The 15938-nt window shown below is 47.0% G+C and overlaps 1 protein-coding gene across 4 annotated transcripts in view; it reads left to right on the top strand.

Annotated features, from left to right (window-relative positions):
- The first annotated feature begins 2174 nt into the window (after positions 1–2174).
- LOC103189718 (transcriptional enhancer factor TEF-5) overlaps positions 2175–15938 on the top strand; it is a 64250-nt gene continuing 50486 nt past the window's right edge. For 3 of the 4 annotated variants that reach the window (XM_007910217.2, XM_007910216.2, XM_007910215.2), the window contains exon 1: positions 2175–2419. In XM_007910217.2, coding sequence (XP_007908408.1) covers positions 2296–2419 — 124 coding nt within the window. In that variant the 5' untranslated portion in view covers positions 2175–2295. The remainder of the gene's footprint in view (positions 2420–15938) is intronic. The other variant, XM_042342128.1, reaches the window with a different exon arrangement.

Raw genomic sequence — 15938 nt, 5'->3', positions numbered from 1 at the left:
TGCTAAGATGGACACAATATGTGTTGGAGCGGTGAGCGCTATTTATACACCATGAGGTCACCCCTGACCAATTCAGAGTGTGCTCTAAGTTCAGGAGATGACATTTTATAACAGTATGACTGTTCTGGCAGTCAACACGTTCAAATATACCCACAGACCGCATTCCCAGAGAGCGAGCGCAACTGGAGGCTGCAGCCACCGACCCCTTGGAAGCTTCCAAATATCACCGATTTGTGGGGGTGCGGCAAGGAGATATTTCATCTTTTTGTTGGCGTTTTTCATTACTTTTTTTGACCTTACCAATGCTCCGTGGAAATTATCTGCAGCTCTCTGCTTTTTTGGGGGGCCGTCCCGTCAAGGAGGTTTGTTTGGGGCCCTGTCCAGCTGGTGTCCTCTCTCTGACACCCCCTCTCCACACCCCTCCCCCCCAACCCTCCCCCCTCCCCGCTGCAGAGCTCCGCTGAGCTCTGGGTTGGGGGAGCGAAGTGAGAGTTTCGGGAAGAAGCATTGAACACCAGGGAGCAGACCCAGGGGAGAGCTCCCCAGAGGTGCAGTCTGAGCGTGTGGAAGCAGGCACCGTTTCCCCTTTAACTTTGACCCCCATTTTACATTTTGTGTTTGAAAACCGTAAGTGAACAGTAATTGCCTTCCCGGGAATGCCTTATCCGGCCAGCGTCTCCTTGCGGACTACAGCATCAGCTCAAGCGAGTGAGACTCCAGGCCTTCGCTCCCAAGGACATCGCTGACTAGTAGAGGTGCTTCTAACGTGTTTATATAATAATAATCCTTGCGTTTGATATAGTGTCTTAGCATGTGATTGAGACGTCTCAAAGCGCTTCACACGGAATATATTGTCAATTTAAGTACTCTGAGACGCTGTCTGGCGTGAAGGGCGCTATTTAAATGCAAGTTGTTGTTGTAAAGTGAATTGACTATATTTTGTGGGTGAAAGGCAGCCAATTGCACACATCAGTGTCCCACAAACTATGGATTGAATGACCACATTTTTTTAAAGGTTTTATTACCCCAGGAAAGTGATCTGCCAATCGACTAACAACCGGGTTCCTACTTACTGCTTGGTAAACAGAGGCGTGTGGAGTAAGGAAACTTGCCCAAAGTTTCGCCCTGCCCGGGAATCGAACCCAGGTCCTCTCGCTTGCAAGACGAGTGCTCTACAGGACTCCATAATTGTTGGCTTTTGTTGATCAATGTTGTTGCTTTGTTGTGTAATTCTCTCTGTTAGATAGTTTGATGTAACTGTTCAACGTGTAGGGAGAGCCTGGTCAGACAGAGGCAGCACCTCAGTGTCCACGCTTCCAATCCCAAGTTACATATCCAGATATCTAGTTACATGTGCAAATCTCATCTGCCCAATGAGATGCTTGAGATCCCATCTTGTGTTCATAGAAAGATGGAGCATTAGTTTATTAATCATAATAATAATCCTTGCATTCAATGTAATGCCTTGTCACATCATCGAGACGCCTCAAAGCGCTTCAAAGGATATTACTGTAAAATGTAGTGACCGTGTATTTTGTGGGCAGAATGTGGCAGCCAGTTTGGGGTTTGTTTCAGCGATCGGGTTCCCGCTGCTCCCAGCATTCCTGACATTCCCAGGATTCGATCCCACCATCTCGGGGCACAACATCCCGCCCCAGGGCCCAACAAGGACCCAGCTTCCTGGGGCCGGTTCCCGGTTCCTGATGCTGGTTTGGTGATGAGGCTTTGACCTACCAGATCTCTCACCACCAGCTGTGGCGAGGTTCCCACTGTCAATGGAACGTCAGCCGTGGGGTGGGGGGGAGATTGCAGAGCACTTTAGAGTTGGGGCACATACTGGTGAGCAATGGTGTATGGCTGTGTGTTTGTTGTAGTTGTGGGTGCATCTGTATTTGTAGGTGTGTGTCTCTGTATGTGTGTGTCTGTGTGTCTCTGTGTGTGTGTGTGTGTCTGTGTGTGTGTGTCTCTGTGTGTGTGTCTCTGTGTCTTTCTGTGTGTGTCTCTGTGTTTGTGTCTATTTGTGTGTGCAGCGAGTTCTCCCAATCGTGGCTGCCCTATTGGTTGTTGGAGTGGAGAAACGGTGAGACATCATGGGCAGCGATCCCTCCCTCCCTCCCTCCCTCCCTGTCCGCACGCTAACCTTCAGATACTCCCTCCACCTCCAGGTTTCTCCCGTGTGACCGCAGGCTCCTTCTCAGAGCCACGCCAGCCGCCACCATTGCGTCCAACGACTGGAACGGCAGCAGCAGCCCCGGCGATGGGAGAGATGACGGGGCTGAGTTGTTGGAGAAATCCATGGACAATGACGCGGAGGGAGTGTGGAGCCCTGACATCGAACAGAGCTTCCAGGAGGCCTTGGCCATTTACCCACCCTGCGGGAGACGGAAAATCATACTGTCCGATGAGGGGAAGATGTACGGTGAGTACCCAGGGTATCAACACCCACCCTGTGGCATCTGTTGCCACCCGACAGCCAACACCTCTCTCTCTCTGTCACCACAGAATGTTCCTCGAGGCCTCGACATTGTTATTTCAGGGGCAGTTGTGCTGAGGACGGCCTTGTGTTGAGGTGTGCGCATGAGCACAGTATCGAGCTCCCGGGATCTGCACCTGTGTCTTTGTTTAAGGTAGACACCCCGATATCCACACTGTGGGTATGGGAGCAGCGCTGACAAAGGATCATCACCAAAAACACAAATTGGCTACGGTACTAACCAAAAACCTTCCATTAGGAGTTATTCTGTCACTGTGACTTGTTCCCTCTCTCGCTCGCTCTCTCCCCCTCTCTCTCTCCCCCCCTCTCTCTCGCTCTCTCTGCTGCTGTCTCTGACTTCACTCTGCCTCTTTTTTTTCTTTCTCCCTCTCTGACGATCTCTCTCTCTTTGAGTTTTGTGTGTGTCTGTCTCTCTAGTTCTCTCTGCCTCTCTCTCTGTGTATCTCTTTTTCTCTGGATAGATAGGTGGATATCTATTTGTTACATCAGGGTATCAAGAGATATGGGGCAAGGGCGTGTAATTAGATATGAGGTACAGATCAGCCATGGTCTTATAGAATGGTGGAACAGGCTCGAGGGGCTGAATGGCCTGCTCCTGTTCCTATGTTCCTATCTCACCATCATCCGGCTTGAAGACAATTATTTAACCCATTCATGAACATCTCAACTGACGTGATCTTCAGCCACTCCATTCACAAATACAGTGGAGCCCCATTAAAACACGGCTTCACTTCAAAGGCAGTGGGTGTCCTGTGGACTCACGGCTGGCTTCCTGCCCTGGACCTGACAATGTACAGCCCGGTTAGGTTGTGTACTGAGAGGCCGCTGGCTTTCTGAGCACATGCACAGCACTCGGGAAGTGATGTCAGCGGTGACCTGATAATAATAATAATAATCCTTGCATTTGAAAACCTTTCACGGTCGAAAACGAAGTTCTTGACATGGGGGTTGAAGGTGGCAAGAGATGGAGCGTGGTGGAGGGGCTCTGGGATGGAGTTCCATAGGGTGGGGGCAGCAAGGCTGATGGCCTGACCACCGATAAGGGAGCAGGCAGGGGGGTGGCGTGGAGCAGGCCAGTGCCCGCAGAACGCAGGGAGTGGACAGGTTGGTGAAGAGTTTTATCATCTCCTCTTGACGTGAAAGGCGCTCTATCAAACACAAGGATGATTATTATTATACATACTTTGTATATTGGGCCTGGTCTGTGTTCTGGCTGAATTCCCAGTCACTTTCAATAGGTACAAGCACTAAGCAATGCGCATTCTTGCCTGTTTAACTTCAGTCAGTTTATTTACAGAGCGAGGCAGTCAATAACAGACAGACAGCAGTAACACACTCAATATAAATACTGCAAACCAGACGAGTCTTTCAGAATTCTTCCCAATAAAAATCCAAGTGTAGAAGACTTAGTGAAGCTGTTCTGTCTGAGCCGATCTCTTGGACCTGATCATCTGTGTGGAACTGACAGAACTGTGGAGTCCTGTAGCTCAGTGGTTAGAGCACTCGCTTTGCAAGCGAGAGACCTGGGCTCAATTCCAGGCAGAGGGCGAAACCTTGGGCAAGTTTCCTTACTCCACACAGAGCCTAATAATAATCCCTCCAAAACCAAAAACAATAATAAATTGGTCATTTTCAATCTACGACTGTTTGTGGGACATTGCTGTGCGCAATTGGCTGCCGCGTTCACCCACAAATATACAGTCAATTCACTTTACAGTGTGTTCTGTGAAGCGCTTTGGGACGTCTTCCCGATGTGAAAAGCTCTATATCAAAAATGCAAGGATTATTATTATTATATTATAACTCAGTGGATTCACAGTTCTAGCCATGCTCCACGGATCGATCTCACACTCGTTTTCAAATCCCTTCATGCCCTGGCACTTCCCTAATTCTCCGACCTGCTTACTCCCCAACCCACTACCTGCTGCCTCCGCTCGACTGGCTCCAGCCTCCTGCATGTCCCTTGTGCCCTCGTTCCACCATTGGTAGCTGTACTTTCAGCCACTACACCCCGAAACTCTGGAACTTTCTTCCTCCGTCCCTCCACCCTGCTCCTTCCTTCCCCATTTTCAGAGTCTCGCTTTTTCTTCGACCGTGCCTATGGTCACCTCCTCCCTCCTCCACTACTGACAAGCGCTCTGGGACGCTATCTGGCATGCTGGATACAACAACAGTGCACGTTGTTGTTGGACTTTAACTCAATTCAAGAGCACCACAGATGGGCCAACTAAACTTTAAACATCATCCTTTTCATCTTGAGCCACTACACTACATTGATATTTTGTGCCTTGGCACATTGCAATGTCTCCAAAAGTGCTTCACAGAGAAGTGCCAAGTGAAGGCAGACATGACAGCCAGTTTGGCTACTGCAGCATTCCACAAACAGCCATGAAGAGACTAACCAGCTTATTTGGGGGATTGTCAGCCGGGACACAGGAGAAACAAACTCCTTTGTCGTTTCCCAGAATGTCACAGAATCTTTAACGTTCCCCTAAACAGGCAAATGAGACCTTGGTTTGATGTCTCATTCTGAAGGCTGGATAGATTAGATTGTTATTAAAACTTGGTGAAGCTACTCTCTCCCAAGTCAATTGCCAGGACCTGTGATGCTGTGTGAGACTGGAGCTGACAGAGGTCTGGATACCAGCCCCTCACCCTCGAGAACACCACCCCGGACAATGCAGTGCTCTCCCAGGACTGTGCCGAAGTGTCCATGACCTCAAGTCCTGACATGGGGCTAGAACCCACAGCCTTCTGACCTGGACATGAGATTGCTACCAGCTGAGCCAGGCTGCCTGAAGAACCCATCAGCTGGTGTAGTTTAGGGCTCGAGATCTAAGGTTTTCTACTTTCTGACTGCAAATAACATCTGACAGACAAATACTCAGATGGCTGAGTCTTTGATCTTTGCGGAAAGAGTCAACAAGAGTAAAGGTTCAGACAAATCACCCCATCTGAACAGCTCTGAATTGTTGGCTTTCACTCGCTCAGTGTGACTGACTCAGTTATACTCAGTCTGACTCTCGGTGAGAGTCCGTGTGAGGCTATATTTGATAGACTGCACATGTGTGTGGCTGTGAGCAACAGCCTGCGAAGTTGCTGTGTTAAAATTATGGACTTGCGATTCTCTCTGAACATGACCTGTGACTTACCTAGAGCATGATAGCGCCTTATCATGTCTTCGAGATTATTCTGTAAAGTGAATTGACTATATTTTGTGGGCAAAATGTGGCAGCCAATTGTATACAGCAGTGTCCCACAAACAGTTGTGGATTGAGTGACCAAAATATTATTATTATTATTTTTTAAGGGATTATTAAAGTGATCCGACTGTCGACTAACAGTGGGTTCCATATTGTTAGGTAAACAGAAGCGGTGAAGTAAGGAAACTTGCCCAACGTGTCTCCCTGCCTGAGAATCAAACCCAGATCTTCTCGCTTGCGAGGCAAGTGTTCTAACCACTAAACTATACAGGAATTAATAAAGAAATTAACAACCAGAGAGCATGGTGCCTGTCTCTGCATATCAGAGTCAGAGGAGGAGTCAGTTATATGTGGGACGTTCCTGGAATATTGCCACAGGCCTGAACGATGGGGGGTGATGGTTGGTAGTGCAGGCAGAGACACTGTACAGTGTAGACAGGAGTGGGGTTGATGGACTGATTTCATCCTTGGGGTTTCTCTCAGTGTGTGGGTGCAAATTTTGGTGCGTTTGAAGCGCCTGATATTTCTAGAGCAGAAGAAGATTTGTAAACTGTGACATTTTTCTGTTTGAATCATCCCCACTCTGACACTCCCAGAGTGACCTGTCCAACAGCGCTGTGGTTACACCTGTTTCTTGTGTTGACAAAACACAACAGTTTCAGGTAATTGGTGGTGAGGACAATAGGTGCATCAGGAAGCGGACATCAGTGGTCAGGATTGGGTTAACAGGGCTTGGCGGAACCTAGAGCCTTGTGAACTTTGTCTGTGTGACTTGCCGTCACTTGCCATCTGACCTGAATCACTCCTGGGTCAGTCTGGGCTCCTCCATCATCATTATCCACAACGCCTGGTAAAAAGTAGGACAGGGTCATGATTGGCTTGGGCAGGGTATCTTCTCCCTCTTCCCCCAACAGATAGACTTTAACATCCTCGTCCTAACCATCAAACGCCTTGACACTGACCCTTTTGTGATTCCCTGTGATCCTATTGCATGATAATAATAATAATCTCTGCATTTGATACAGCGCCTTATCACGTTGTTTAGACGTCTCAAAGCGCTTCACAGGATATACTGTAAAGTGAACTGATTGTATATATTTTGTGGGCGAAACGCGGCAGCCAATTGCACAAACAGTTGTGGATTGAGTGACCGAATTATTGTGAAGTCAAATTGTCTGCCCTGTCTGCAGATAATTATCTCTATGCTGTATCGCATGTTGATTGTGACTCGATAGGAGGTTTCTAGGTGAAATAGATCATATAGCATTACTGATGGGTTTTACTCAGCATCTTTAGGGAAGCTTAAAGCAGTTTGTATTAAGAACCACAGTTACGTGGTAAGTTATTATCAAAGAGACGCTGGTGAAACCTTGTTGATGAGGTAAACTGAATTCAGTAATGATTCGGTACTTTAGAGGAAGCCTTTCACTTAGGATAAAAGCTTTGAAGACCTTCACAGATATGCTGGCAGCAATGAGTAAGGAGAATGAATAATAATAATTCTTGCATTTGATATAGCGCCTTATCACATCTTCATAAACGTTGCAAAGCGCTTCACAGAATATACTGTAAAGTGAATTGACTGTATATTTTGTGGGCAAAACGTCAGATACAAGGATTATGGCTGTTTGTGGGACATTGCTTTATACAATTTGCACTTCCTCCTTATCTAATTCTGGACAGTACTAGGCGCAGGTTGGCAAGAGCCAAGGCTTGACCCTAGAGTGTGCATTAGGGCACTGCTAGTGTCTAACTAACTAAAACTGTGTTGCTTGCCATTGAGAGCACTGTCAGGCAAGCTTTCCTGCTACTTGTCCAGCTAGAGACCCTACCCATTAGGACTTTGGCTGCAGGGTTAACAGGAAAAGTTTCTGTCCCCAGTGACTGGTCTGCCCTTCCAAATCTTGTTGATGAGCCAGGCTGGGCTGTGCTGTCATCAGCATTGCCCAGGAATACTGAGGACACACCCGGCTCAGATACTGGATTACTAAGATCTCCACAGATATTTTGTTGTCAAACACGTCACCTGAAGCCAGTTCAGCTCCAAGGAGACCCCACTTAACTGGACCCCAAGGAGGAGAATCAAGGCAGGTAGAAAGAAAGCAAAGCAGGAATTTGGGAAGAGTTGGAGTGGTGAGTCTCTTGGGGGCCTAACCCTGGTGATTGAGGATGAGGATGGTTGATGTGTGGAGATTGGAATAATAATAACAATCATCCTTGCTTTGATACAGCGCGTATAACATTGAAGTGTCTCAAAGCACTTCTCAGTTATTGTGTATTTTGTAGATGAATGCAGCAGTCAATTTGCACACAGCAATAATCTACAAACAACTTTGAAGTGAATTACTTAATTCATTTGGGGGATTGTTGGCCGGGACACCAGGAGAAACTGCCTTCTCTTTTTGAATAGTGTCATGGGATCTGAACAGACAGAGGAGACCTTGATTTAATGTCTTACCTGAAGCGTGGGCCTCCGACAATGTAGTAGTCAGCCTGGACTGTGAGCTCAAAGTACAGACATGACACTTGAACCAAAACTCTCTGGTCCAGAGGTGAGAGTGCTACCAACTGAGCCAGACTGGCCCTTACGACTAGGCTGAAGTGCTGTAATACCTTCATTCCAGCTCATCCCAGAACAGTGGAAGGTTCAGAGTGGCGAAGCTGAGAGCCAATTGGGTCTGTTGTGTGCAGTAAGAGATCACAGCCTCGGTTGGAGATGTTCTTTATGTAGAAATGTTTATCAGAAACTTGTAAATGGTGTTCGGGGCTGGTGCTTCACTGAAGCTGTTTGCCAGTTGACCAGTGGCGGGCACTGCACCTCCTCCATAAGAACATAGTAACATAAGAATTTGCTGGTGAATGAAGACCAAGGTCCATTGAGTTCGACTTCCACCATCCTGGCAGTCGGTTGACATGTTGTATCTCAAGCTATACACTGTATCCTGAGATATTATTTTTTAGCAGAAATCTATCTCATTTGTTCTCGAATCAAACCACACTTTTTGCTATCACCGTCTCCCTAGAGCTTGTTCCATAAGTTTCTTATTCGTTCACTGAAGTAATGTTTCCTCAGATTTGTTCTGAATTTACCCCCACAGGCCATGTCCTCTGGTTCTGCTGTTCAGTGCTACCTCAACCTAGTGGCGAGAACTTAATGTTCTCATAGCTGAGCTGAATTTCACCCTCGCCGAGGGCCCAGAATTCCCCTCAGTCTTAGCCTTTTAGTCTGTTTTTTTCCCTTCAAATTGAAGCTCATGTGGAATACTTGGGAAAATTCTTAAATTCAGTCTCAATTTGGAAGCTTTCAGCAGGAGCAGGCCTGCAGCTATAATAGTCTTTGCATTTGATCTCGAGCCTTTCATGTCAGAAAGATGTTTCAAAGAGCTTTATGGCATGTGCTGCAAATTGACTCTTGTGGTTGAAGATAGCAGCCAAATTGCATGAAGCAATGTCCCACAAACAGCCATAATCCTTGTATCTGATGTTTTGCCCACATAATATACACTTTACAGTATATTCTGTGAAACTCTTTGAGACATCTCAAAGACATGATAAGGCGCTGTATCAAATGCAAGGATTATTATTATTCTGAAGTTAATGACCAATTTTACTTGGGGATTGTTGGCCACGACATTGGGAGAAACTCCCTCCTCTTTTCAGATAATCCCATGGGATCTTTAACGTCACAGACAGGACATTGGTTTAATGTCTCAGCCAAAACATAGAATCCCCAACAATGCAGTGCTCCCCCACTCACTGCGCTGGAGTGTCAGGTTAGACTACATGAGTTCAAAGCCCCGACGTCAGGCTTGAACCTACAACTTCTGATGCAGGCGTAAGGACTACCATCTGAGCCAGATGACCTGTCTTAAGCCATGTTAAGTGTACTGGCCCAGTCTGCCTCCACCACTTGCTAAAATATAGCTCTTTAAATCTATGTTGCATACACTTGCATGTGTTCCACTATTATAACTGAACTGTCCATTCACCTTCCATCTTCACAATGGGAGCCTTTGACCCGCTGCCTCGTGTCTTGGCCTTCGTTATACTGTTTTGTGTTTTATTTTAATCGCCTCTTAAGCACGTCACAACATTTATCTTGTGAGTGAATGAGTTAGGTGGTGAATGTGAACTCGGGAGCGGAAACAGGTCAGGATCTCCCAGCGCGTGTCTCCGAGAGTGGTGGGAGGGGATGTGGGGGGCTGCCAGCGAACCCCACGACCCCCTCCCCTTCCCCTGCAGTGACGCTGTGATCAGCAGGGAGGGGGAGGCCGGCTGGTAACAGAAGCCACCCGGCATTGTACAGGCCGGCCAGCAGCAGTGAGAGCCTAAAAGGCCTGATCACGGCTGGGTTCCCAGCCCTTGTCTGATTCCATGGAATGTGGTTGGATGAGAGCCACGTTCCCTGGATTCTTTCCTTTAGTCTGTGAGAGACATTCCAGAAAAGCTGTGGCCTTTACCGCAGGGCAAAGTGACAGGAAATGCATTAATGCCGTGACAAACATGGAGATTGTTTCTGTGCTCCAGCCCTCGCTTGCTTTTATCCTTTTGAGGAGCTGCCTGGCTCGGCACGGTCTGTGACAAGTGGAGGCTTTGGGAGAAATTTGTGTTTTGGGGAGAGGGGGGGGAATTAATTTTGTGTCGCTCTTCATTCTTGTTTTGTTAATGGACTTAAAAGGCTATATTTTAGGCATGAAACAGAGTGAGTTCCCAAGACGTTTATATGTGTGTGTGTGTGTGTGAGAGAGCGAGAGCGAGAAAAGCCACTTGGCATACGTGTGTGTTTAAGCTGGTTTTGCATGTTGAACAGGGTTTCTGTTCTCACCCAAGTCAGAGGGCATTCCCTGGTGTTTAGTGCTGAGGTGTTTAAGATAATCAGAGCGTTTGAGAGTTCCAACTGGTGAGCAACTGCTTCCTTCTGCTGATAGGTGGTCAGGGACAGGAGGGTGTTCAAACCTGCAAATGTGAAAGGAAATGACAGGCAAGAATATTTTCTATAAAAACAAGCCTTGTATTCAAATACACCTGCTTCACAGGATTTACTGTAAAAGTGTAGTGACTATTTTTTGTGGGGAAGCCCTGCATTGTCGGATGTCTTTCGGATGAGACATTAACCCGAGATCCAATCTGTCTGGTTCAGGTGGACGTTATTAAAGATCCCATTCTCCTCACCAACAGAGAAGGCCTTGGCCAACCATCCTCCACAGAAATTGGTTGTTCACTTCATATCTGTTTGTGGGACATTACTGTTCATAAATTTGCCACTATACTAGTCAGCAATTGCCCTTAAATGCCTTCAGTCATTTAGGTGCATTATCAGATGTGCAGATCATTATTGAAACATTCTGTTTAACATTCATCTTAACGCGCCTCTTTAGCTAAATAATAATAATCCTGGCATTTGGTATAGCACCTTATCACGTTGTTGAGATGTCTCAAAGCGCTTCTCAGAATATAAACTGTGTATTTTGCTGATATTGAGCAGATATTTGGGATTTGGTGGGTGGGAATCTTTGACTACGAAGGGATAATGTTCAGCCATGACTGGTTTCTACCAATGAAAAATTGGGCTATGTTGAGGAGTGTGGTGATGATCCCGGGTCCCAGGACATGATGTGATGGGAGCTCAGCCGCAAACTCACGCAGGGCTACACTGTCTTCCTCCCTTAAAGCCATTGCCCCATTCTCACCATATCACCACCACTCCCTTACCTTACCACTCCTCTGCCTTGTCCCCTCATAACCCCATCTATTCTACCATCTGAATCTGTCTGATAACCTCCTTTCAGACACATTTGGCCTCCTTTTTGGTGTTAGAGGCGATATGTCAGAGGCAAAGGTTATTATTGTAATGCAGATTTTTCAGGAGATAATATCTGCTATCAGAGCAGAGTCGGTGATTCCTGGAAATGTTTGAAGTGTGACTTATCCCTGTTAAGTATCATCTGAAGGATGCAAGCGTTTTATTTTTTGTTTAAAAAAAACCTTGTAATATACTCCTGCCAGCTGAGCTTGGGTGAAACTGAACACAAGCCGAAACCAACCGGTTCCTCCAGTCTGTCGGAGCCAGATCCCATCACAATACCTGAGAAGCCGGGGGTGAATCGTGAAGAAACTTGACTTGAGATGTGTTTGCGAGAATGGTCTTAAAAGGGCAATTTATGATTTGCAAACTTGAAAATCCTGCGTGTAGGCAAATACCAAAGGTCAAGTTGGGAGAGCCACTGGGACCATGAAGATCCTTGTTGGTGTTGAGTTATCTGATCTCAGCCCAGGCAGCAGTTGGGCTATTATTGACCTCAGGGCTGGTTTGAAGACCAACAAAAAAAAACCTTGTAGTTACATTTCTCTGCTCCCTGGCTCAGTTGGTAGCACATGTGCCACTAGGTCAGAAGGTTATGAATTAGAGGTCCATGTCCTCACCTTTAAGGCCATCCATGGCCTTGCCCCCTCCTACCTCTCTCACCTGCTGACTCCCTACCAACCTGCCCGCTCCCTCTGTTCAGCGGGCTCCGGCCTGCTCCATGTCTCCCGCCCGACCAGCCCTACCATCGGTGGCTGGGCTTTCAGCCTCTCTGCCCCCACACTCTGAACGTTTCCTTCACCTCGCTTCCTCCCTTACCTCCTTCCAAGACCGGTCTCAAGACTCTTCTCTTTGATCTTGCCTTCGGTCGCCCTCCCACCTCTTCGCCTTCCCTCACCCCTACACCACCACCCCTCCCCCATGCTCAGGCCCCGACATCTGACTGTTCAGCGCTTTGGGACATCCTCCCGACATGAAAGGCGCTCTAAAATGTAATTTTGTTGTTGTTTGCTCACACCCCATGCTAATGCTGGTGTAATACTGGGGGGAGTGCTGTTTTTCTGGAGGAGCCTTCTGGAATTCCATCCCGGAGCCCCTCCACCTCACCTCCCAGTTGCCTCCTTGAAGCCGATCTGAACACCTTCCTCAAAGACTGTGCCTTCGGTCATTTTCCCACCCCCACCCCCCTTCCCCTTCTCTTGACCCCCAGATCCCACCTCGTGTGCAAACCCTTCACTGTCGAGCACCATGGGCACCGATTGAAAAGAAAAGGCAGTTTCTCTCCCTTGGCTTCCTGGCCGACAATCCCCCAGATAAAATTGGTCGCTCACTTCACGGCTGTTGGTGGGATATTGCAGCGTGCAAATTGGCTGCTGGGTTCCGCTCCAAAATAAGACACTTGACATCTGTGAAGAGCTGTAAAAATTAAATTTCTCTCATTACAGTCACATGCTTTGTTTGCCCCCATCTCATGAGTATTATACACCCCGGCTTGGCAATGCTTAGCCCCTTGTGACAGCACCCCGAACTTGCCAATGTATTGAGTTAGTGCATCTCCTGTATAAGGTTACAGCCCTTCTCCCCCCTACCCTCACCCCCGGCATTCAGACCCCGCTCCCTCCTTAGTTAAGCCATTCACAGGAAGAAGCTTGGGGATTCATTCCTGTATTTTTAATCCGGGTTGAAAGTGTATCTTACTAAATTAAAGTCAGGCTTATGTCTCTGCTATTTGTCAGAGCCAAATAATCAATTCAGTTGCTCTATATCACACTGTTATCTCCCTTTTCGCCTCCTCCTTTGCTCGGAGTTGACCGTGAATGAAATGCTGTCGTACAGGTTTGTCAGTCAGCCTTCACGGGTTCACAATCCACAAGGGGCCCAACCCTATCGACCATGAGAGGCAGATACAACCCTGACACTGCAGTTGAGGCAGTTACCAAAGGCTCAGTGACTAATGAAGAAGGGGATCGAGTTCCAATCTACACCCCCCCAAACTCCACAGTCAAGTCAAGGCTTTTGGTGAGGGGTGCTGCAATTCCAACTGGTACAAGCCTTAAGGGTCGTTTCATCCTCAAATTTAAGGTGCTCCAGAACTGCAGAAAACTTTTAACATTCACTCTAAACTTTACAAAACTTAAGGAAAGAGCTGCGGAAAATCAGCTTCCAAATTATAATGATAATAATAATTTGTGGGCGAAATGCAGCATCCATTTTGTGCACAGCAGTATCCCACAAACAGTCGTGGATTGAGTAACCCATTTTTTTAATGGTTTATTGCCCTTAATTAAAACTCAACAATTAACAGTGGATTTAAGAGCTTCATACATTTGGGCGCCATCTTATTGTTAAGTTGGAATGGTCTAGCAGGCCGAGAAGACAGTGTAAGAAATCATTTCTCCTAAACTTCTCCCATTTGCTCAATTACAATCTTCAAATGATGTCCCCAAACTACGCAGTAACTGCACTTTACAGTATATCCGCACTTTTAGACGTCTCAACAACATGTTGAGGCACTATACCAATGCAAGGATTACTATTCAGTCACAAGTTTCCTCCCCCCTCCACACCCACCCATCATCTGTCAACTGCCCCCTCTCCCATTCCATTCATCCACTCTAGTAATACCGTACTCTATCCAGCCTTCGGACATTGAACCGAGCTCCTGTCTGCCTGTTATAGCATCTTCCTGCATTGTGCTGTGAGATGTTTTGACATTGTAGGTGCTGTATCAAATGCAATGATTATCATTTATTTCTTCGCTGAGTGCCTGGGTCACCCTTTGAATATGGTAACAAAACCTTGGGTGTAGCTGCTCGGTACTGGGCTGCACTGTTCTGGACAGGGACGCCTGGCTGTGTGGGAGACACCACTTGAACACGATGAGGGGGTGACAGAACAGTTGTTTGAAGCTGGAAACACTTGTACTGTGGAACGGTGCCAGAGTAGAGCTTGATTTCACAGCTGCCTTGTGTCCTTATAAAGAAATCCTCACAATGCAATGCTTTCCCTGAACTCCACAGTGACCCTGAATGCAGATAAAATCTGTCTAGCCCCACTGACACGGTTGGTTGGGTACAACTGGACAGGAGGTTCAGTGGCTGTTCTGGGGCAGAATGGACACCACAGTTGGTTTCTTAGGGGGGAAATATTGTGCCGGGTTCCTTCTTGCTCACTCCCCAGTGACCTCCTGGTAATACAGATCAGCCATGATCTTATAGAATGGTGGAATAGGCTTGAGAGGCTGAATGGCCTACAATGTTCCTATGTTCCCCCCCCACCCCACAACCCCCACCACCCTGTCGCTGGAAGGTGCATAGTTTGGAAGTTGGGTGAGGATAGAATGGGGCTGAGTTGTGATTTCTCACCCGCTCTCCTCCCCTCCTCTCCCTCACATGATGAAACAGCTCATCAACTTTCACAGAGGCTTGCTCTCATCACTAAAAAAGGCAATGTCTGCAGTCTTTCTGTTTGTCTTGTTGCTGCCTTGCATTGTTTTGACACGGTGAGTGACAAGTCAACTAACACCAGGGCCTTGGGACATCCTCCCGACGTGAAATCTGCTATTTAAATGCAATTTGTTCTTGTTTTAAATCTGTTCCAACTTTCTGCTTGGCAACTTTTATCCTGTTTACTTTTATCATTGTTTATTTCCTCAAAGCGGTAGCTAGCACTTATCTGGATTGTTCATCGCCTCTCAATGTTCAGCCCATACTCTTGACAATCTCTCTTCGCTGGGTCTTCTGATTCCACAGTCCTCCCTCCTCTAACTTGGTGACATCTGCAGTGTAATTTGAGAAACACAATTAGGTTCCCAGGATAGACCCGTGATGCCCGGCTTAACATCTCCTCATTTTGACCTAGTTCCCCTGAGCACTTCACAGGGTTTATGTCACAGGAAGTGGAGTGAAAGTGTGTTTGGTAGGGAAAAGCAACAGCCCAATTGCGCATAGAAATGACCCACAAACAGCCATTAACAAATTACACATTTTATTTGGGGTATTGTTGGCCAGGCCACTGGGGAGAAATTCCTTTCTCTGTTCGAATAGTGCCACGGGATGTTTAACGTCCACCTGAACAGGCTGCCAAAACCTCAGTTTAATGTCTTATCTCTTCTCCAGCACACTAATCCCATAGAACATCTCCAGCCCTCCACTGGAATGTCAATTTAAGCTTTGAGTTCGAGTCCTGACGTGGGGCTTGAACCATAACCTTCTGCCTCAGAGGAAAGAGTGCTAACAACTGAGCCAGGCTGACACAAATGTCTACTGTCTACTTCCTTCTTTTCAGCTGGTCCCTAATCATCTAAGCTCAGTTTTCTTCTACGTGATGTTCCTCAGTTACTGACCTGTTACTGACTCTTTAATCAATGAAAAGAGTCAATACCATACCATCGTTTTCCGCCATCCTGGCATTCGCTTGCACATGTTATGTCCCAAAC

Source organism: Callorhinchus milii, unplaced genomic scaffold, assembly GCF_018977255.1.
Source record: "Callorhinchus milii isolate IMCB2004 unplaced genomic scaffold, IMCB_Cmil_1.0 Scaffold19, whole genome shotgun sequence".
Lineage (NCBI taxonomy): Eukaryota > Metazoa > Chordata > Chondrichthyes > Chimaeriformes > Callorhinchidae > Callorhinchus > Callorhinchus milii.
The sequence above is the reverse complement of the archived record's forward strand: the minus strand, read 5'-3'. Positions and strand labels throughout refer to the sequence as shown.